General features: G+C 40.9%; 2 protein-coding genes across 3 annotated transcripts in view; one reads left to right on the forward strand and one right to left on the reverse strand.

The window, feature by feature from the left end:
• The window catches only part of bmpr2b (bone morphogenetic protein receptor, type II b (serine/threonine kinase)), a 248,314-nt gene that overhangs the window by 111,918 nt on the left and 113,972 nt on the right, over window positions 1-22,424 (forward strand). The gene's annotated exons all lie outside the window — the stretch shown is intronic.
• Window positions 6,924-14,375, reverse strand: LOC122551452. Its single transcript, XM_043693378.1, has 2 exons — window positions 12,078-14,375; window positions 6,924-7,691 (listed from the first exon to the last, which is right to left on the reverse strand). Exons 1-2 carry the CDS (start codon window positions 13,155-13,157, stop codon window positions 7,248-7,250), a joined length of 1,524 nt encoding a protein of 507 aa, XP_043549313.1. The 5' UTR covers window positions 13,158-14,375; the 3' UTR covers window positions 6,924-7,247.

The following is a 22,424-nucleotide window of genomic DNA, read 5'->3' on the forward strand; positions in this document are numbered from 1 at the left end:
TTCGTATCCAACAGCATTTATGGCAGATATAGTCCGCAGTAACCCTTAAACTCTCTTTCAACTCCCACATCTGACAAGAAGTACATATCACTGCAAAGGCTATTTTTGCTCCTTCACAATCTACAGACCCAGAAAATAACACCGTCTTATTCCTCTACAAACACTGCCCTAGGTTAAATTAATAGCTATGGCTTATATTTTAAGTTTAATCAAGAGACTGATCACCAAAAACATATAATCAAGAAAGAATCCACTATACTCACTACTGCAGCCTTTCTCTTGGACAGACTTAAAACAACAACTAACTTATCTGATTCTGTGCTGTGAACTTCGCCCAACAGTTCCTCCAAGATTAGTTGTGAATTTCACTTTGTTAATTTTCCCAGATTCACTCCGATGTCCAGCAATACACGAATTCAAACAGCAAAGGCAGTAACTGTGCAGGTTGTCTGTCTCTGTCTCTCTCTCTCCTGCACTGTCCTCACCATGTGCTTCCTTTGTCTTCTCTTCTCCCTTTTAAATCTGCTGTTGTTTTGACTTTTTTTTCCAAAGTTCCAAAACAATGCAACAGCATATAAAACAGTAATTGCTGCTCTTGGAATTCAAGGAAATCACCTCCAACACTAAAATACCTCAAAAAAAAAAGCAGCTCTTACAACCAGAAATTTTTCCTGTCCTCCATCTTGGATTACCCAGAATCCCTTTCAGTTCTGTAGCACCTCTGCGATGGCTAGAAGGGAATTGAAAATTATTGCCTGTGCTCCTGATGTTTCCTCAACAAATTAAATATATTTCATCCGGCCCTGGAGATTTCCCTACTTGTAAGACTACGAGACCACTCATAACCTCCTCCCCATCTATGCTAATTTCTTGAATTATATGACAGTCCTTCTCCCTGCTTCTATACTCACATCATCCCTCTCACTAGTGAACACTGACATAAAGTATTCATTTGGAACCCTGCCTATGTCCTCCGAATCTATGCGCAGTGGACACAATGGTCCTTAATGGGCCCTGTTTTCTTAGTTATCCTTTCAGCCTGGTTATGAAGCAGACCAAATCCCCACAAAATATGTCAAGGAGAAAGCTGTGTTCCAAATAAGATTCAGTTGAATCTTTAAGCAAAGCAGACTTTATTCTTACAACACAATTAATTAACATACAAAAGAAAATTTCATATCTTTAACTTCATTGAAATACTTAATAAAGTAATATATTATTTAACTACTAATTATCAATTGTTCCAATATGGCAACATCCCATAAATACACTCTTGGCAAAGGCAAATTCAACAAAACAAATTTTTCTCATCTCCCTTCCAGTGCAGGAGAAAGGAGTACTAAAAGAAACCATCTGGTGGCAGAGAGAAAACTCAAGATTTCTGCTACAGCAGACAGAGAGAGAGTACTGCATCTATCAACAGACACTCAGTCACCTCTGTGACAATGCCTTTTTGCAAGAGAAATAGCGCAGAACAAAATCTGTTTTAAAGGCACAGTACCATCATAGCTGTAATACTTTTATAAGATAACTTGGGGATTTTACCTGGCATTATCTTTTTATGCCCGCTTTTTGCTCTTAATTGCCTTTAAAATTAAGTTCAGGCACATCCCCTATCTTCTTGTGCATTCTACCTATGGCTTAAAAATCCCTTCTGCCTGTACTTTAAGAATTCTGGTTCCTCCAAACTTTTCGTACTGACTGGCTCAATTAATGTTGGGGAAATTGAAATACCCTACTATCACTACCCTAATAACTTTTACACTTGCCTGAAATTTTCCTACATATCTGCTCCTCTGTTTTTCTTGGACTTTTAGGAGGTTCCCAGCAGTGTAATTGCTCCTTTTGTTTTTTTAACTTTCTACCCATATGGCTTCATTTGTGGAGCCTTCTAACATGTTATCCCTCCTTACTACTGCAATAGATTCCCTGATCAATATTGATCAATATCAATATTCCTTCCTATTTTAACTTCTTCCTTGTCTTGCCTGAAGATTCTATATCCTGGGATATCAAGCTGCCAGGCCCACCCCTCTCCCAAACATGTTTCATTGATAGCATTGCCATCATACACTCGTGTTTTAATTTGTCTTCAACTCATCTGCCTTGTTCATCAGACTCTTAACGTTAAAATACAAAACATCCAATCTTGCCAAATTCTCTTGTACCTTAACTGGTTGATAATTTTGGTACCTTCCTGACTCACTTGCTGTCATTTCTAATCTGCTGAACCTTCTTTCAGGATCCCAGGCCTCTGCAAAATTTGTCTAAACCTTCCCCAATGGTACGAGCAAAACAACCTGCAAGGATGCTGCCCCTACTGTTGTTCAAATGCAATCCATCTGCTTTGTCTATGTATCAAACCCCCCAAAATAATCCCAGTGTTTTGCACCATATTTCTAGTCAAGCATTCATTTTATACTGATTAGCATATGGCATTGGAGGAATGCAGAGATTACCACCTTTTGGGTCTTATTTTCTAATCTATTTCCTAGCTTCCTAAATTTTTGCTTCATTCCTTTTTTCTACCAGAATTGTTGGTACCAGTATATAGCACAATCTTTGTTTGCCCTATCCTTTCAGAATGCTTTGCAGCTATTCAGTGATATCGCCGATCATGGGATCAAAGAGGCAACGTACATCATGAAGTCTCTTTTGTAGCTCCGGAAACACCAATGTGTTCCCCTTACAAATTAAACCCCTGATATTTTTCCCTCCCTTCTTGCGCAGTGGGCCCACCCATGGTGCCATGAGGTTGTCTCCCATTGCTTCCTCCTGCACAGTCATCTCCTAACAGTATTCAAAATAGTAATTTTTAGAAAGGGGTGGTGGCCATAAGGAACTCCTACACTACTTGGTTTCCTCAACTCTGCCTGGTTGTCATCTGTGCTCTGTCTGCTTGTTAATCTACGATTGATCATCTCACTGAATATGTTATTCATGATATGCAAAGCATCGTAGATACTCAAGTGAATTTACCCACAGCTCCAGCTCCGAAATGCGGTTTGCCAGTAGCTGCAGCTGGATACACTTCCTGCGCACTTGGTCACCAGGAGCAACTGACTTCCATAATTTGCCATGTAGCACAGGATCTGCATTTCACGGATGTGAGTTCTGCTGCCCTGACTTTTTTAAGCCTGATCATACTCTTTTTGAAAAAAACTTAACTGCTAAAAAAAGAATATCCTAAACATTCCCTGTGCTAACTGTACTTCCCTTACCCTACTTGGCTTACTTATATTACTTAATGTATTGGCCTGACTTTCTTTTATTCCCGTAGTTTCTCAGTTAACCCTTTGTTAAAAAAAAACAGATATTTTAAAATCACAAACCAAACTACCACTTATTTATGATGTCATGGTTTAATATTTTACCCCAATCAGCAGTTCCCTGAAGCTATAGCTGTTAAAATATGCTTACCCTCTCACTGCTTTTCACCTAATCCTGAGGCTGAATATATACTTTTGCATGTCCCTCTACCCTGATCCTGTTGCTCATGCCCACCAACCAGAACTCATTCAGAAGGGCTTATGCCCGAAACGTCGATTCTCCTGTTCCCTGGATGCTGCCTGACCTGCTGCGCTTTTCCAGCAGCACATTTCCAGCTCATTCCTCAAACACCAGTCTACAGTTCCTGTTTTTGGTTCAGGGTTGGGGCCCAATTAGAATTCATGGCGGGTGGCCCAGAAGACCTGCTTTGGGGATCTGACACTGTTCAGCATTAAAGAATAAAAAGAATAGTTGAAAGATCCTTTGAAAGCTCATGACAACCTCATGCCTCCAACCACCACACTTTGCTCTTTCACCAACCATGCTAACTCACTTGGTATCCGTCATGGATATATCTCCATATCCATTCAGAGATGAGATAAGTTAACTTTCTGTATATTGCAGACTTCCCTATATTGAGAAAAACACTTGCATTCATTAAAAAAAATCCACATTCTTATTTCTTCAATAAGATAAAACCTTCTGACTACAAACATTTCAATCAAATACAGCAAGAATCAGCATCATCTTATAGCTGACAATTAAACTTTGATTAGAAGGCATGCTGCTGAGATAATGAATGGTTGTGAAATCAACCACATAGCAGTAATCAACTAATAAAAGCCATCAGATTTATGTTAACAGACCAGAGTGAAACTACAGGCAATTTTCTCAAAGATTTACATTCTTGACAAGTCCTTTGGTCACATTTGTCAGCTCCCTTTAACACTTGTAGCAGGTTTCTTTCAAATGCCCCTTTGATAGGTGCTTCTGACAGTTGATATTTAGAGCTGTGTTCCAACGAACTTGACAGTAATGAGTTTGTTCTTTTTAACATTGTACCTACTGTTATCAATTTCAAAAGGCACCTGAGTTCTCCCAACAGGACATCTGACACGGACAGCAGGTGACGCAGGGCTAGATCCAAAAGGTGTACCTTATCTCTCTCTATAGGTGTGCTGGATATTTAAGTGAATTCCACATTGTCCAGACCTTCTCTGAAGAAGCCGAATCTGGTTTTCATGTTAAATAGATGTCAAAGTCAGAATTGAATGGAGTTAGCTGATGTTTCATATGACCAGTAAAAGCTGTAAGTCCCAAATGCATAAAACATGGCCAGCCTCCTCCTCACTTTCACAACCCCGCCAACCCCCAAACTACCTTCTCACCCCTGTAAAAATAGGAAATGCACTGTTTGAGGGTGGAATTTAGAATTTCCAAACACTTGTGCCATTTTTGACACGTCAGTGAATCATTCCAAAATGGTGAAAATCTGGGCCTATGCCTGCAATTATAACTGAAATATAACTAATCATATAATTAATCTCCAGATTTTATCTACAAGATATTGATGTGAGCAAAACTCTCATTGTCTATTATCACTTGTTTATCCAAAGCATGCTGCACCTGCTTTGTATTTTTCAAATCACAATTCATTTTATGTGAAGCAGTTTGGAAATGCTGAGAGACATTAAAATGCTACAAAAATATTACTTTTCAGTAGTCAGATAAAGGATTAAATTTGCAGCGTTTGAACAGTATCTGAAATATAAGGCAATGAAACTACAGGAAATCATTGTTTAATTACAGAATAATTCCTTTCTGGCTCAATTTATTGGTTGCTTGAAACAGCTTGACCTGTCTTCGTTATACATCAGTGTTGTTCTACTATCTATTTACAATGGCAAACTTGCACAACAGTGATCCTGCCATATGTTATCAACTCTTATGGGCTACAATTTTATGAAAACTTTTATAGTAAAACAGATACAACACAGTTGGATGCACAATAAGTATCTCAGCACTGTCCCTATGAAACCCTCAAGGGTAAAGGACAGCATGGAGTAGATGTAGTGTAAATTTCTCATATTGTCTAGTCAAACACACCCAAACCAAATGAGAAAGTTTTTTTGCCTCAACAATTGACCTTAGCCAAAATTCCTGAGATTACACCAGTGTGGGACTGTTTGCTTTCCCACTCCAACAGTTGTTTGGCCTTGTTATGTTGCCAAGTTAATGCTAAGTTTGGCACTTCTTTTGTGTATGCCCAATAACCTGGATTGATGTATATTGTCCAGATCAATTCATTTGTGATTTTTTTATTATGACCGATAGAAAAAGTAGCTGAGATTCAACATTGAAATATTGTTTAGCTCCATTACATCATCTAGTTAAATTCTGGTGATATGAAGTAGTTCAGGCCAAGCTACCAATTTCTGTGATGCTGGTAACAAATCAGAATTAGACACTGATGTAAGCACATGAGCAAGGCAATTCATACTAAAAAAATGATTATGGGCAGCATAGTGACTCAGTGTTAGTACTGCTGCTTCACAGCACCAGGGACCCAGTTTTGATTCCACCCTCCGTATTGTTGTATGGAGTTTGCACAATCTCCCATGTTTGTGTGGGTTTCTGCTTGCAGTTCAAAGATGTGCAGTCTAAGTGGATTAGCCATGCTAAATTGCTTGTGATGTGCAGGCTAGGTGAATTAGCCATGGGAATTGCAGGGATACAGGGAAGAGGTAGGGGGGTGCTTCTGGGTAGGATGCTCTTTGGAAGGTCAGTGTGAATTTATTGGGCCAAATGTAGGGATTATATGAGACTATGGTTAATGAGTCAGTGCGCACGGTACAGGTATGCCGATCGGCAGTGGAGTTTTAAAGCAGCTCACACTTCTCTTGTATACAGTAACGCAAAACTAGTCCATTATTGAGCTGTAAAATTCTCAAACTCTGTATTTTTGATTCCAATTCTGTACTGAACTAACTGACCTCAACTATGGTAACAATCAAGACATTTCGGCTTTCACACCTTTAGCCTAGAAATAGGGTAATTCGCTTGGGTTCCTGCTCTTATCACTATCCAGAGATTCCAGCTAGAAATTGTACTTCAGTGTTTGTGAGGACAGTATTGTTTTCCCAAATTGAACAATTTGGCACTTATTTATAGTTGAGACTCAGGAAGATTGGTCACTTGACTACTGGACTCTTGCCTTGCAAATGTGAGTTCATTTTTGAGGGAAAGAAAGATGTAAAACAATAGGAAAGATACAGAGGCTTAGGAGAGGGTGCAAAGAATTTTACGAGGATGCTGCCTGGACTGGAGGGCTTGTCTTACAAAGAAAGGTTGACTAAGCTCGGACTTTTCTCGCTGGAGAGAAAGAGGAAGAGAGGTGACCTGATCGAGGTACACAAGGTAATGAGAGGCATGGATAGATTCAATGGCCAGAGACTTTTCCCCAGGACAGGACTGACTGGCACGAAGGGTCATAGTTTTAAGATATTAGGAGGATGGTATAGAGGAGACTTCAAGGTAGGTTCTTTACGCAGCGTTGTGAATGCATGGACTGTGTTGCCAACAGTGGTGGTGGAAGCACAGTCTTTAGGGAAATTCAAGTGACTGCTGGACATGCACATGAACAGCAGTGAATTGAGGGGTGCGTAGGTTAGGTTATTTTATTTTAGATTAGGAATAATCCTCGGCACAACATCGTGGGCTGAAGAGCCTGTTCTGTGCTGTCATTTTCTATGTTCTAGTACCTTTTGCTAATATTGAAAGAAAGTATTGCAGAAAATGGAAACCTGAAATAAAGGGTTATTAAAAATTAGTGGAAAGTTTCAGCAAGTCTGGTAGTACCTGTAAAGAGAGAACATTTCAGATCAATTACCCTTTGTAACAACCGTCTGATACTAACATGAATGTGTGTAATCTAAATTGTGCAATATTGAACTTGGAATTTATGCTGCTTGGCACACTTACAAATTTAATTCTAGTACAATGTCTCCTTTCACTATTTTTAACTTTGTAATGGTCTGGTGTGAAGTCAAGGGCATCTGTGGTGAGGTCCTAGATGGCATTTCAATCTTCAGTACACCATCCTGTTCTGTGATCGTCACTTCAGGTCTGCTGAATATAGTTGTAGCTTCTTGTGGGTGATCAGTCCCATCTTCAGATATGATGATGATATTGCTTGGGCCTTCATCTGGTGAAGAACTATGGTCATCAGATGAAGATGATGATGAAGGTGAACAAGCTGACATCTTCAGTGGATTAGGAGGCTGCAGGCAGTCTGACATGGCCTTCATCTGAGCAAGAGAGGCTCTCCTGTAGCCTTTTGCCAAACTGCCTGTTGGCCCTGTGCGTTCTTTAATTGACTGCTCATCAAAGCCACGGTTGTATAGGGTTGTTGCACTGCTGACCTATGCATGCACAAAAATAAAGATCAGTTAAACCAGATTGGAATTCCAAAGAATGGGAAATGTCGGAGTAATAATAGGACAGCAAGCAGGGATTGAGGAGTCTGGAATTATCTGAACTTCTAGGTTCACTAGGAGAAAGATCAGCCAGTATCCCATATATAGATCAGAACCCAGAGTCTTACATCCTCTTCCTTCAGGCAGAAGATACGGAAGGTTGAATGCATGCACCAACAGGTTCAAGAACAGCTTTTCCTATGCTGTTATTAGACTGCTGAATGCACTGTCTTAACTTCAAATAATGTTGATCTTGCTAATATTGATCGTGCTTTGTGCACCTCCTGTGCAGTTGTAACCTGTATGCCTTGCTCTGTCTAAGCACGCTATGATCTGTATGTCCTTGTTTGCTATAATTTGCCTGCACTGCATGCAAAACAAAGCTTTTCGCTGTCCTTAGGTACATGTGACTACAATAAATCAAATCAAATCAAATCTTGGGCTAGAAAGTGCCTGTGTCTGGATAGAATTTGTCTTGGCTATTACACCTCATTGAATTAACTGGACAGCATTAATTGTCTTATTTGCACTTGGGTGATGCACCAAAGTGTGTCCAGTACTTTTGGAACAGAACTCAGGTGGCACGGTGGCTCAGTGGTTAACACTGCTGCCTCACAGCGTTAGGGACCTTGGTTTGATTCCACCGTCAGGTAACTCTGTGTGGAATTTGCACATTCTCCCTGTGTCTGTATGGGTTTTCCTACAGGTGCTCTGGTTTCCTCCCACAGTCCAAAGGTGTGCAAGCTAGGTAGGCTAGCCATGGAAAATGCAGGGTTACAGAGATAGGGTAGGGGACTGGTTCTGGGTGGGATGCTATTTGGAGGGCCGTGATGGACTCAATGGCCTGCTCCCATACTGTAGTGATTCTATGATTATCATAGAGACAGAGAAACTGTCAGGAAAAAAACTCTAATAATTGGATAAGGATTGCTGACATGCTACATCACTTTGAGTATTATAGATAGTAAATACTATACATGGGTATGGAATCTTTTGAGTTAATACTGTCAGGAGTGATCTTCCCACCACTAGATTCAAAAGCTGAAAAATCATGAACAATGCGAATCATGCACAATTCAAAAGTATTATTTATAAAGTTAGCATTAGAACCTGACAGAAATTTGATTTCATGGACATTATAAATAAGAAAGACCACAGGTTTGCTGCTCAGTATTGGTGAGCTGTGCTGCTCAGTTTGCTTGCTACTGAGCTAGTGTGTTGTCTGGGTTGGGAACATGAGGGGAGTGCACTATCTGTGAAATTAGCAGCAGGTAATATATAGTGTGGAAACTGTCCATTTGGCCCAACAAGTCCACACAGACCCTCTGAAGAGTTCCCACTCAGACCCATTCCCCTAACTAATACACCTAACCTGCACATTCCTGAACACTATGGGCAATTTATCCCTCAATGATTGTGATTACAGATGCTGTTGTTTCTGATACTGAGAGATAGTGAGGACTGCAGATGCTGGAGAACTCAGTTGACAAAATGTGGCGCTAGACAAAGCACAGCAGATCAGGCAGCATCTGAGGAGCAAGAGAGTCCACGTTTCAGGCTTAATCAGGACATCTGATACTGAGCCTAACAGACCAGAAGATCAAGTTCCATTCTCATTCTGTATTGAGTTATCTAATTTTATGAAGAATTGCATTGATTAGAGGATAGAAACAGGCCCAAGAGCCCAAACAGTCCGTGAACATCCCCTTATTAGTTTTCACTAAATTGAATTTATACCATTTTCCTCAACTTCTCCCAGTGGCAACAAATCAGCCTCTAGTCTTGCTCTTTCCCTAAAGTCTCAGCAGTTCATAGAAACCCTATAGTGTGGAAACTGTCCATTTGGCCCAACAAGTTGACATAGACCCTCTGAAGAGTTCCCACTCAGACCCATTCCCCTAACTAATACATCTAACCTGCACATTCCTGAACACTATGAGCAATTTAGCATGGCCAGTTCATGTAACCTGCACACCTTTGGACTGTGGGAGGAAACCAGAGCACCTGGAGGTAACCCACGCAGACACTGGGAGAATGTGCAAACTCCACACAGACAAGGCTGGAATCGAACCTGGGTCCCTGGTGCTGAGAGGCAGCAGTGCTAACTGCTGAGCCATTGTTGCTTTTTGCTAACTTTAACGAGACCTTTCACTATCAGGTCACCCCTCGGATGTCTCTCTCAGTGCACATTCAACCTTGGAAAATTGTAATTTTTCTTCATTTTAGATAAGTTTGTCATTCAAGAATTCGGAACTCTGTATGAACTGAATCCCAACCCTTGTTGAAGCTTTCAGCTTTACTGTTTTGTCACATTTTACAATCTACTATACATTAAGTATTAAAGAGCATTTGCTACTGTTGGACCACTTCATTGACACAAAGCTCGTCAAGCTGCTAGGTTCATACATGTGCAGAATTATTTTCTGTTGTCTTATTGAGTAATGTCCCTGCTGGTCTCTGGAACCAGTTTTGATTTTCAGTTTGAATTACTTTATCTCATTATGGGTTGCATTAGCTGATACTAGAACTTACCTTTTGCCTCAAGTTATTAAATGACAAATTAGACAGAATTCCTGCTTTTAATTGTTATCCAGTGAAATGACCCTTAGAAAGAAATACATATATCTGGACATCAAATGGAAGTAAGATTGGTTTTGCCCTATGCCTTACACGACAGAATAGCCTTTTGATACTTTTGTATTAATGGATGCTAACTACCAGTTGCCTACATTTTGATAAACCATTTTGCTCCCATGAAAATATTTCTATCCCGTGCTTCTAAAATGTTCCACAAAGTTTAATGCAAGCTGGAATAACAAAACATTTTTGTTTAGGCATTTTACAGCCTCTAGGGTTCAGAATTGAGTTTTACAATTTCAGAACAAGACATCAGACCTCCATTTTTATTACCCCTCTCTTAGCATTTCTGTTTCTGCCTTGTTGACTTTACTGTCAGTAAAACAGACCTTTTTTTTCTTTTCCCTTCCTCTCCCTCCTATGTCAACATGATAAAAATAAATTTCCAGCCCCTTTCAATTCTGAAGAAGAATCATCTGGAATGTGAACCACTAACCCTGTTTCCCTCTAGATAGGCTTGCTGAGTTTCTCCAGCACTTTGTTTTTATTCTAACATGTATGACTCCACCATATACTGCTCGAAGTTTTCTGCCCTGGAGAGTGACTTGATTTTTGGGGGGGCTGAATGGAGTGGGATGAAGGTTGCTGCTGAGTTAAATTAAGAATATTGTGAATGAGTAAAGAAGTGAAACAAATAAATGTGAAATACAGAATTCTTAGTCCATTTGGAAATATCTGATGAACCTTTATATCAAGGACAATCTTTATTTCAGAAAATATCCGTGATGCTGCACACAGGTTATAAACTATTCATGCAACTGATCTTTATGAGCTAGGAGGAGTGATGCTCCTTTTATTCCGTATACAGCATGGATTCATGTCATTCTGGTCAGAATCTTCGACTGAACTCATCAAAAATTTCTACTGGTTCACTGTAGGCATCAATTGCGTTACTAGCCAAACCTACTTCACAAAAGTGGAAGGAGAAGCCTTGATGCTAATGTGGGCCATTGAATAAACTGATTTTGAATGAACTTTTGGACTTGGGAGCATATCTATATAGTTACAATGCCTGTACTGTGATGTTATGGTAATGGAACATTGTTACGTGATGTTAAGCTGGTTGAGTATCTTTGTGCAGTGTTTGCTTTTTGAGAGCATATTGCTATATCTTAGAGCATCACTACGAGATAGAAGAACAATGGTGCACCAGGATACAATACTGTGGCATTGCAGAATTGCATGCAGTACTGTGAAATTAGTGGAATATAATTTTCAGGCACTTGTGTTCCACCAGTACTGAGATGCTGTGTGTGATTCTTCACTACCATGGAGAAGTCTGGAAGCTTGTACCATCAGTTTTTTTTGCGTAATTTAAAGACATCTTTGAACATGGGTCCAAAGGTAGGTGGGGGTCATACCTTTACTTTCAAAAAACGTCTTCCAGTGATGTGGTTAAAAATGCTGTAGATATAGGAAAGCTGAACTCTGGAGAATTGGATAGCCATTCTGCAATACAGCATCATGATTTTCATGTTAACCAGAAGTATACAGTCACTTAAGAGATTGGAACTACTTTTCACAGATCAATTAGCTACCTGTGGTCTCTTAATACACCATTTGCCATTGTTCTTTCCCCTAAATCCCCAATCACAGAAACGTTCCTTTCAGGACCAATTTTTAATTTGTTGCTCGAACAATTGCAATTACTTCAATACTAGTCAGCTGCAAATACTGCCAATCATTGTTGCTTACCCTTCCAGAATGTCCGGTATGGTGCCCTGAAATTCCTGCAGCTTCACATATCTCTTTAGAAAATCGTTCCAATGTATGAACTCCAATTGCCTGCTCAGAGAACTGCATGGTACCAGGCACAGGGCGGCGGTAAAATGGACCTTGTGGGGGAATCATATTGAGGTAGCGTCGCAGCAGTGAAACTATGCACCTTGGATTCAAGGAATCTGCGTACTGTCTTGTCTGGACAATTTTCAACTTGTCAAGGCTGTCCTGAGGATTGCTTGGCCTGCCAGTAAACTCCACGTACTCACTGATCATGTCACATCCAAATTTAAACTGGTCGACTGTTAGTTTATGGTGGTCCTTGGCGGCACATAGAGAAAAGACTTTGCACACATAGAAGTAGACAGCATAACTGTAGCTCTTTGCATCTCGTAGATGGAAGACCACCTGCCATAACTTCTCCTCATCGTCCTCAGTGTACGGCTGGGCCTGCTTCCTCACCAGCCCAATTCCCAGCCGCTGGAGTTGTTTCATCCGATCGTCAAGGGTGGCCCGGAATTCGGCAAAGTCCAGTTTTAGCTTGTTGAAGAAATCAATGTCACTGCGCCTGCAGTTCTCCCGCAGGTGCCGCAAGATTGAACAGCACAGGAGACGGAGAGAATTAGGTGGGTATTCCGAGCCGTCTTGTCTCCGAACTTCAAGTACAAATCTGCATAGCCAGAAATTCAGTTCATCATGGGTGATTTCATAGCAGAGTTCGGGCACATAAAGGAAGAGTTCATTACGCTGGACACCTTGCTCCATGATATAGCTATTTCGAGTTTTAGCCCACTCGTCCCAAACTCTGACACCCCAGGCTGTTGCTTTTTTTGTGTTATATGGAATCCCACTGTCTTGTTGCAAAGCCAGCAATCTCTTCTCCTCCATAGTGTGTTTGCCAGACCAGACTTTGCCCTCTTCCTTTGTCAACAAGCAGTCTCCTTTGTTGTCCAGATCAGGCTCCTTTTCTTGCTTAAAAGAGGTAGAAGTCAGAGACAAAGAAGCTGCTATAGCTCTCGCATCTTCCTCGACAACTTTAGGATCAAACTCATCCATTTATCAGCTGAAAAATTAAAGTTCAAAACAGGCAGAAAAACAAAGGGAGAAAAGGGAAAGAAAACTGCTGCACTGAGACTTAAACTCGCCACTCAGGCTGGGGGCCCCCCGCAGGGTGTTATCAACAACAGCTGCGTGTTAACTGATATACCCCTGCAAGGCGAGGTTTAACTGCTATTCAGCTGTATTTGCAGAAATGATTCCCAGAGGCATTTCAGGTCACGTGAGTAGAACCGAACGGACAGGGCTTGGCAAGGGTCCCTCTGTTCTTCAAGGAAATGGAATGAAACGAAATGCCAGCCCTCATCAGGCCCCTCATTAATCATCCCTAATGTGTGTTTATTGCTGGCTGGCAAGGTAGAAGCCTGTCTGCTCTTATAAAAAGCAGATGAAGGCGGAGAGTGAAACAAGACTTGGCATTATGAGTTCAGAGCTTTCCTGTTCACTAAGGCCTAGTTCATGAATGATTCTTGTTTTGCTTCTTTTGCTGTTGTGCTCTGGATGTGTGGAGGAGGCGGGTGGAGACGAGAACAGAAAAAAGGATGGTGCAGTACTGTTCTCTTGCCTCCCAACTTTTTTTGCAGGTCTTCAGAGAGGATTTTATTAAAATACATTTCAAAGCAAAAAAAAATGCTCTTTGAACTGCTCTTATCTGGAGATTTAAATCATAATGAATAGTAATAGTAATTTTCAGGTCAGTTTTTTTGGTGTAAAGGTCAGTTTAAAAGAGATATTAAAACATGCAAATTACTATCAACTGATCACCACAACATATGTTCAGTCAGATATAAGCGTAAGGAACCAAATTTCCCTCCTTTCCCTATAACTATTATAAAGGTGAAAAGAAACACCAGTTCCTGCATTCGTTGATAAAACCAGATTAAGCCGAGTGCCCACCTCCCCCATCACCATCCAAACAAAAGGATCAGACTCTACCATGTGGCAGGAAAAGGGAAGAGAGCAGTAACCATTTGCACAGCAGCTTTAATTCAAATGCTCTGACAGAAATTCTACTACAGAACACCATGAGGAAACACTACGCTAAACCTGTCCCTCCTTACCCCTCCATAGCAGTAGAATCATAAAGTCCCTACAGTGTGGAAGCAGGCCATTCAGCCCATTGAGTCCATACTGACCCTCTGAAGAGTATTCTAACCCTTACCCTATTCCTGTAACACTGCATTTTCCATGGTTAATCCACCTAGTCTGCACATACCTGGATACTATGGACAACTTAGCATGTCCATTCACCTAACCTGCACATCTTTGGATCACAAATCCACATCACACAGAAGGGATGGAAGTCTGGCATCGGGGAACGAATGGCAGAAACATGAAAAAATTCTTCTGGGACTGAGGTTCTTTAAGTATATTAAAGGAAAAAGAATAACTAGGGAGAGAATAGGACCCCTCAAGGACCAATGTGGACATGTATGAGTGGAACCGCAGGAGATGGGCAAGGTCCTCAATGAATATTTCTCCTATGTGTTTACTGTGTAGAAAGACATGAAGACTTGGGAACTTGGGGAAGTTAGTGGCGATATCTTGAGGATAGTCCTTAACACAGTAGAGGAGGTGTACAATGTATTCGAATGTATGAATGTGATAAATCCTCTGGTCCTGACCAGGTATATCCAAGGACCCCGCAAGAGGTTAGAGAAGAAATTACGGGGCACCTGGCAGATACTTTTTGCATCATCATTAGCTAAGGGTGAGGTTCCGGAAGACTGGAGGGTAGCAAATGTTATTCAAGAAGGGCGGCAAAGAAAAATCTGGGAACTATAGACCAGTGAGCTTAACATCTGGAAGTTACTTGAGAAGATTCTGAGGAATAAGATTATCTGAGGGATAAGATGCATTTGGAAAGAAAGAGGTTGATTAGGAATTGTCAGCATGGTTTTGTGCATAGGAGATCATACCTCACAAATTTGTTAGAGTTCTTTTATGAAGTGGGCAAGGTGGTAGATATAGTCTGTATGGATTTCAGTAAGACCTTTGATAAGGTTCCACACGGTAGGCTGCTCTGGAAGATTAGATTGAGTGGAATCCAGGGCAACCTGGCAAATTGGATACACCATTGGCTTGATGGCAGGAAGCAGAGGGTAATAGTGGAAGGATGCTTGTTAGACTGAAGACCTGTGATTAGTGGTGTACTTCGGGGGTCAGTGCTAGGCCCATTGCTGTTTGTTATCTGTATTAATAATTTGGATTATTAATTAGGTAGACAGGGCAGTGAAGAAGGCTTTGGCACACTGACCTTCAGTCAGGGCATTGAGTATAGAGTTGGGAAGTTATGTTGTAGTTGTACAGGACGTTGGCGAGGCCGCACATTGAGTATTATGTGCAGTTTAGGTCACCTTGCTATGGGAAAAATGTTCTTAAATTAGAAAGAGTGCAGAAGAAATTTACAGGGACTTTTTTCGTTAGAATGTAGGAGACTGAAGGGGGACCTTATAGAGGTGTATAAGATCATGAGAGGCATGGACAGGGTGAATGAACTCAGTCTTTTCCCAGGGTTGGGGAATCGAGGACTAGGGGGCATCAGTTTAAGGTTAGAGAGGAAAGAATAAAAGGGAAGCTGAGGGGCAACTTTTTAACCCAGAAAGAGGTATGCATATGGAATAGCTGCCAGTGGAAGTGGTTGAGATGGATACATTAACAACATTCAAAAGGCATTTGGAGAAATACATGGGTAGGAAAGGTTTAGAAGGATGTGGGCAAAGTACGGGGAAATGGGGTTAGCGTGGATAGACATTTTGGTTGTTATGGACCAGTTTGAGCTGAAGGGCCTGTCTCTGCTGTCAGACTCTATGACTCTCTGACATGGCTGAGATGGGTTTTATCCCTGGTTTGCTGTTGGAACCTCCACCGAACAGACAAAGTTCAGCCTCCACCACACAGACCAAGTTCTGTCGCATGCAACACTTTGCCTTTTCCTCTCACTATTGCTCAAGTTTATGCACTCTCATTTGAATGCGTACTGACACCTGTTCTCACTTTTTCTTTCACTCCCTCCTGTTCATCTTTCAAAATAAAATCGTTAATTCTACAACCTGCACACCACCCAATGTCTACCACCACAGCCTTTACCTAACCCATGATGTAAATTCCAATCTTTAGAACTTCAGATTTTTAGGGTGCCACCTTTTGGTCTTTGGGTGGGAATTTTTTATGGGAAAGTGCTTTCTTTTAGGATAACATAAAAAAATCACGCAATACTAGGTTACAGTCCAACAGGTTTATTTGGAAGTACTAGCTTTCAGACTACTGTCTTTCGTCGGGTAGCTACTGGAGCAGGATCATAAGACACAGAAGTTATAGCACAAGATCATAGTGTCATACAACTAATGCAATATATTGAACAAACCTAGATTGCTGTTAAGTCTTTCCTCTTTTAGAATGGATTGCAGGTTTCAATTCATTAATACGCAAATCCCAGAACTTCTTTCAAGTCACATTCCTGAGATAACTTAAGGTTTTATATAATGCATTAAAGGTTTGAGGTTAGAGTCAGTCTGTGTTCAAATCTTGAGTCAGCCTGGTTCTATTTCCGAAGTAGGAATTCATAAAATGTCACATGGATTGAGTGCCTGCAGATTGTGTGCTTTTTGTGCAAAATAGAATGTGTCTGCAATTAGAATGTTGCAAATGCAAATTCACCCCATAGACTTATGTGTGTGCACGCGTACGTGTGTGTGTGTGAGTGAGAGAGAGACAGAGTATAAACCTGTGAAAGGGTGTGAGTGTGGTGAGAGTGTGGGGGATGTATGTGCGTGTCTGTAAGAGAGCATGTATATGAGGGAGAATCTCCGTGAATGTGTATGTATGTGTGCTTGTATGTGAGTGTATGGTCTGTTGGGGTCACCTGTAATGTGACATGAACCCATTGTCCATTAAGTAACCTAGTATAGTGATTGTCGCATTCCATAGATATAGTTATAGTAACGTAGCTAAGCCAGGTAGAAAGTGGCCATTTTGTTGGTGTAGTAATAAGGTTTGTGCAGTGGACTTTTTTCTGTGCATTCATACTGAGTATTGTTTCCTGTTTATGAAGGCATTTTATCTACACTCTTTTGTGGCTTTTGTTAGAATTATCCAACTATTAAGAAAGATTCTCAATCAGTACATCCAGGTACCAGCAATCTTCCAGCGCCTTCCCAAATGAGGCTGAGAGGGGGTGTGTCAGGGGAGAAGGTAGCTGAGAACGCAATAGGTAGATGAAGGTGGGGGTGAAGGTGATAGGTCAGAGGGAAGGGTGGAGTAGATAGGTAGAAAGGACAATGGACAGGTAGGACAGGTCAAGAGGGCGGTGCCGAGTTGGAAGGTTGGGTCTGGGTTAAGGTGGAAGGAGGGGAAATGAGGAAACCGGTGAAAGCTTCATTCCTGATGAAGAGCTTATGCTCAAAAATGGATTCTCCTGCTCCTCAGGTGCTGTTGACTGACTGTGCTTTTCTAGCAGCACACCCTCAACTCTGATCTCCAGCATCTGCAGTCCTCACTTTTTCCTGGTAAATGTATAGACTCTCACTTTGCTGTGAAACCTGAAATATGTAGCTGCTCATGACAATTATGTTTAGCTAAAATAGGCTGTTCCAGTTTGGCATTTGCATTTCACTGCAGTAATCTGTTAACTCGCCTGTCCATCCTTTCAGTCAGTCTTAGCACGCAACTACAATGCTTTGAGTCATCTTTACAACTCTATTATGGACAAAGACCCTGTGACCTTTGTAATGAATATTTACTCAGCAGCTTTAGAAATGGGTATGCTTTCTGTCAGTTCAAACTCCAAGTAACCTATTTTGGTAGTTGCTGTTCATTCAGCAAAGTATGGCAAACTCATTCATTACATAGATTAGATTAGATTACATTACAGTGTGGAAACAGGCCCTTCGGCCCAACAAGTCCACACCGACCCGCCGAAGCGAAACCCACCCATACCCCTACATTTACCCCTTACCTAACACTACGGGCAATTTAGCATGGCCAATTCACCTGACCCTGCACATCTTTTGGACTGTGGGAGGAAACCGGAGCACCCGGAGGAAACCCACGCAGACACGGGGAGAACGTGCAAACTCCACACAGTCAGTCGCCTGAGGCGGGAATTGAACCCGGGTCTCTGGCGCTGTGAGGCAGCAGTGCTAACCACTGTGCCACCGTGCCGCCCATAGTTTCAGTCAGTTTGGGTAAGCAGGGTAGGGTCAGATACAAATTTTAAAAATTGTTCTCCTCAGATAAGTGGCATGTTTAATTCTCATTTTCTCAGGGAACTGCTGTGATAATGGCCTTCCCATGGTGATAAGTAGGAAATTCAATAAAAATGACAGAGGGCATAGGCTTAGGGTGAGAGGGGCAAGGTATAAAAAAAAGATCTAAGGGGCAACTTTTTCACACAGAGGATGGTATGTGTATGGAATGAGCTGCTGGGGAAGTGGTGGAGGCTGGTACAATTATAGCATTTAAAATGCGTCTGGATATTATATGAATTGGAAAGGTTTAGAGGGATATGGGCCAAGTGTTGGCAAGTGGGACTAGATTAGGTTGGGATATCTTGTTGGCAGGTTGAGTTGAACCAAAGGGTCTATTTCCGTGCCGTACATCTCTATGACTCTATGACATAACCTCAATGAAGGAACTGAGCTAGGCAAGGACATATGTCCAGTTGAAGAATGGTATGTGACATAGAGGCAAAGACAATCCTATTATTGTCCTCTTGATTGGTAGAACCATTGGGGAGGATCCTACTTACAGATAGCAAAGGTAGAGTGGTTTTAATGGGGTATATGAAGTTTATGTAATTTGAGATAAACAGACTATTAAGTGTCAGAAAAGCAATGAATGAATTACATAATTGTGTCTAGGATATTTTCTGCAGCAGTATGTCCTAGAACTAACAAGGAGACATGCTATACTAGTGATGAACTATGAGCAGAATTTAGTTCACACTAAGGCAATGTGTGGACATTTGTCTAGTAATGACTTTAATATCATCAAGTTCAATCTAGTGTTTGAAAGGTACCTATTAAAGTTTTAGATCTACCTAAGGTTGAGACCATTCACAGTATTCTGGTGAGATTTGCTAAATGGTAAAATAACTGAGGGATACTGAAAGTGGCATGGTGGCTCAGTGGTTAGCACTGCTGCCTCACAGTGCCACGGAGCCAGGTTTGATTCCACCCTTGGGCGACTAAATAAAGGAAATTTGGTCATTCTCCCTGTGTCTGTGTGGGTTTACTCTGACTATTCTGGTTTCCTCCCACAGCCCAATGATGTGTAGGTGGATAGGCCATGCTAAATTATTCATAATGTCCAGGGATGTGCAGGCTAGGCAGATTAGCCATGAGGAATGCAGGGTCACAGGAATCAAGGGGGTGAATATGAGTGGGATGTGCTTTGGAGGATTGGTGTCAAAATGGTCTGTTTCCACAATGTAGGATTCTATAATTGTATGAATAGATGTTTAATGGATACAGGGGTTTTGGCTGGGTGGGTGGGGAGGGTGGTTGTTCAGAAGGAAATTAATGGGTTACAGGACAGTTTGTACTCCTAAAAGAGCAAGAACTTCACTCAACAAACAAAAAGCCAACAATGGACAAGAGGAAAGAAATAACATAAAACTAAGAGAAACCAAATGCAAAAGAATAACACAGATTCTGGCCTAAGGAAGAGTATGAAGGAAAGCAAAGGATGAACATACATAATGAAAGCTACAAGAAGGGTGCGTAAAAAGAATCTTGCAAGAAATATAGTTTTACAGTTAAATTATTGAAAAATAGGTGGTTAGCTGTGGGTTCCTTGAAATTATCATGATGGAAATAGGAATTGGTGGACATAGACTTACCGTAGAGGAAGAGGTTTGCTGCTGGAAATCTCAAGGAAACTAATAATAAGTGAGAGACAAGGAATTATAAAAATTAGCATCAGCAAGCTAAAAGTGGCAAATCCCTGGACTACATGCTTTCCATCATTGTATTTTAAAGGAAAATGGTGAGAATATTGTAGCTGTCCGAACCTTAACCTTCCAAAATCGTCTTGATTCAACCAACATGCCTTTCCACTATTTAGAAAAGGTTGAAAAGGGGAAAAAAAGAGAAACTGCCAGCCTAATGTCTAATGTTGGAAATTACTAGAATTTATCATGGAAGGTTGGGTGACCAAGCACTTTAAAGTCTCTGCTGATGAAAGAGCCAGCATGAATCTGTAAAAGGTCGATCATGCTTCATAATTTCCGAAATACACCTATTGAAGACGTGGCTGAAGTAGTGAATTGAGAAATGTCTATGGGCAGTATTTGCATGGACTTCCAGAATACATTTGATAAAATTAGCTAAGTTAAAAACGTATGGAGTTGAATGCAAACTATTGACCCAGTTCGAAACTTGGCTGAACAGCAGGAGACAAAGTGAGTTGGGATTATGAATAGATAGTGGAATTTGTATGACCTAACTTCTACAAAGATTTGTGCTGAGACTTGAACCATTCATGATATTTATTAATAACTAAGATGATGGGAGAGAAAACAGTGTACCTAAATTTATAGTGCAAAGACTGGTGGCATTATAAGCAGTGTAGGATGCACATTTAGTCAAAGAAGGAGATAATAGATGTGATCACTGAAAGTGGTAGGGTTTATGGTAGCTTTGAATTCAGAGAGAGCTGTGGAAAGCTAGAAAGATGAGGAAGTAGAATTCCAGAGCTTGGACCTCAAATGGCTGGAGATATGCTTGCCAGTGATTGGGTGAAAACAGACACTGTGGAAGAACATAAAAATGTTCAGTTGTGACCTGGATAATTTTGGGATTGCTCAAACTTATAGAGGATTGATGACTGGTGGCTTGCCAGAAAAAAAATTTGAACAGTCCAGTCTAAAGGTAATGAAGGCATGAGTGAAGGTTTCTTCAGCAGATGAATTAAGGCAAGAACAGAGATCAGCAATGCTCCAGATATGGAGATGATCAACCTTTCTAATGGAGAGGATATGGATGTTCAGTTTATGAGCAGATCAAATAGTAACTACAATCATTGAAATCAAGTCAGTGTCAATAACCTTTTTTAAATATTTGCACTTCAACTGCATACATTCGCCTTGTATACAGTTATTGTTTAAGTTTTGTTTTCAGCAAAAGTTAGCCACAAGTTGCAACACAGTGTCACCTTCCTTGTTTAACATTTAACCCTCCAAAAGTCATCCCTGTATTTCATAAAATCAATATATACTGTAAGTGTTGGGTGAGGAGAAGTAATAATGCCTGAGAGTCAGATATCCTGCAGCATTCAGTAACTGGGCTGTCAAAACAATGAATTTAAGAGACCAAAGGTCAATCTACAATACAATGTCAAGCATAATTCAACAATCTCCCAGGCTGTGAAAGTTACCAGATCAAGGGCAACAGTATCTGTGAAACTACGCTCAATGAAAGTCAGTACATAGATGTGCACTCACTACCTGTGGAATTCAATGTAACTTGATACATAAAATACGTGAATGGGGAATAATGTTTTTAAGCAGCTGAGTGTTCTGCAGGAAGTTTCCTGGCTTTTTGCTCAGTCACTTTATCGGTCTCCACAGATTTCTGAGTGATGATCAGGATGAAAGTAAATCTGTGCATAAGAATGTAAATGCACAAAATGCTTCTGCAAGGGCTGTTTTGACTGTCAGTTAAAATGGCAGGCATGAATTTGTTCGCTCTCATTCATATTTTATCCATCCCCTGCACTGAGCATTTTGTACATCTCTGTTTTAACATTGATGTGTCTTATCTTTGGGGAAGTTCTTTAAATTACAAAGACTGTAAAAAGTCGATGCCCTACCTGGTCTGCTGTGGCATCAAGTTAGTGAAAGTGTATGCAAGTTAATTCTACGTTCTCTGTTATGCCAGTTCTGTTCGGTTAGGGCAGAAGTTGGCTTGGGACTACAAGGCCAAAGGAAAGAAATATTAGCCAAGGTCCCTGCTCCTGGCTGATAACCAGGGACTGCTGTTGGAAAATATATCAACAGGAAGTCTTAACAGTTACATAACAGACAATCCTTATCCTGCTAAATAAACAGGAAACTCTTGCAGCTTCTTATTCTCTATACTGAGTAGCAGGAGTTGGATGCTACAATTGCTGTCCCAATCAACTCTGGCCTGTGGAAATTGAAGGAGGAGAAAGTGAGGATTGCCGATGCTGGAGATCAGGGTCGAGAGTGGGGTGCTAGAAAAGCACAGCAGATCAGGGTTCCTGACGAAGGGCTTATGCTGGAAACATCGATTCTCCTGCTCCTTG

Source organism: Chiloscyllium plagiosum, chromosome 7 (genome assembly GCF_004010195.1).
Source record: "Chiloscyllium plagiosum isolate BGI_BamShark_2017 chromosome 7, ASM401019v2, whole genome shotgun sequence".
NCBI classification, from domain to species: Eukaryota; Metazoa; Chordata; class Chondrichthyes; order Orectolobiformes; family Hemiscylliidae; genus Chiloscyllium; species Chiloscyllium plagiosum.

Bases quoted from the DNA above. Each gene is read 5' to 3' on its own strand.
- LOC122551452 (XM_043693378.1), bottom strand. From the start codon at position 13,157: ATGGATGAGTTTGATCCTAAAGTTGTCGAGGAAGATGCGAGAGCTATA. The intron at 7,692-12,077 runs GTAAGCAACAAT...GTGCATGCATAG, and splicing joins ATACCGGACATTCTGGAAGG to GTCAGCAGTGCAACAACCCT.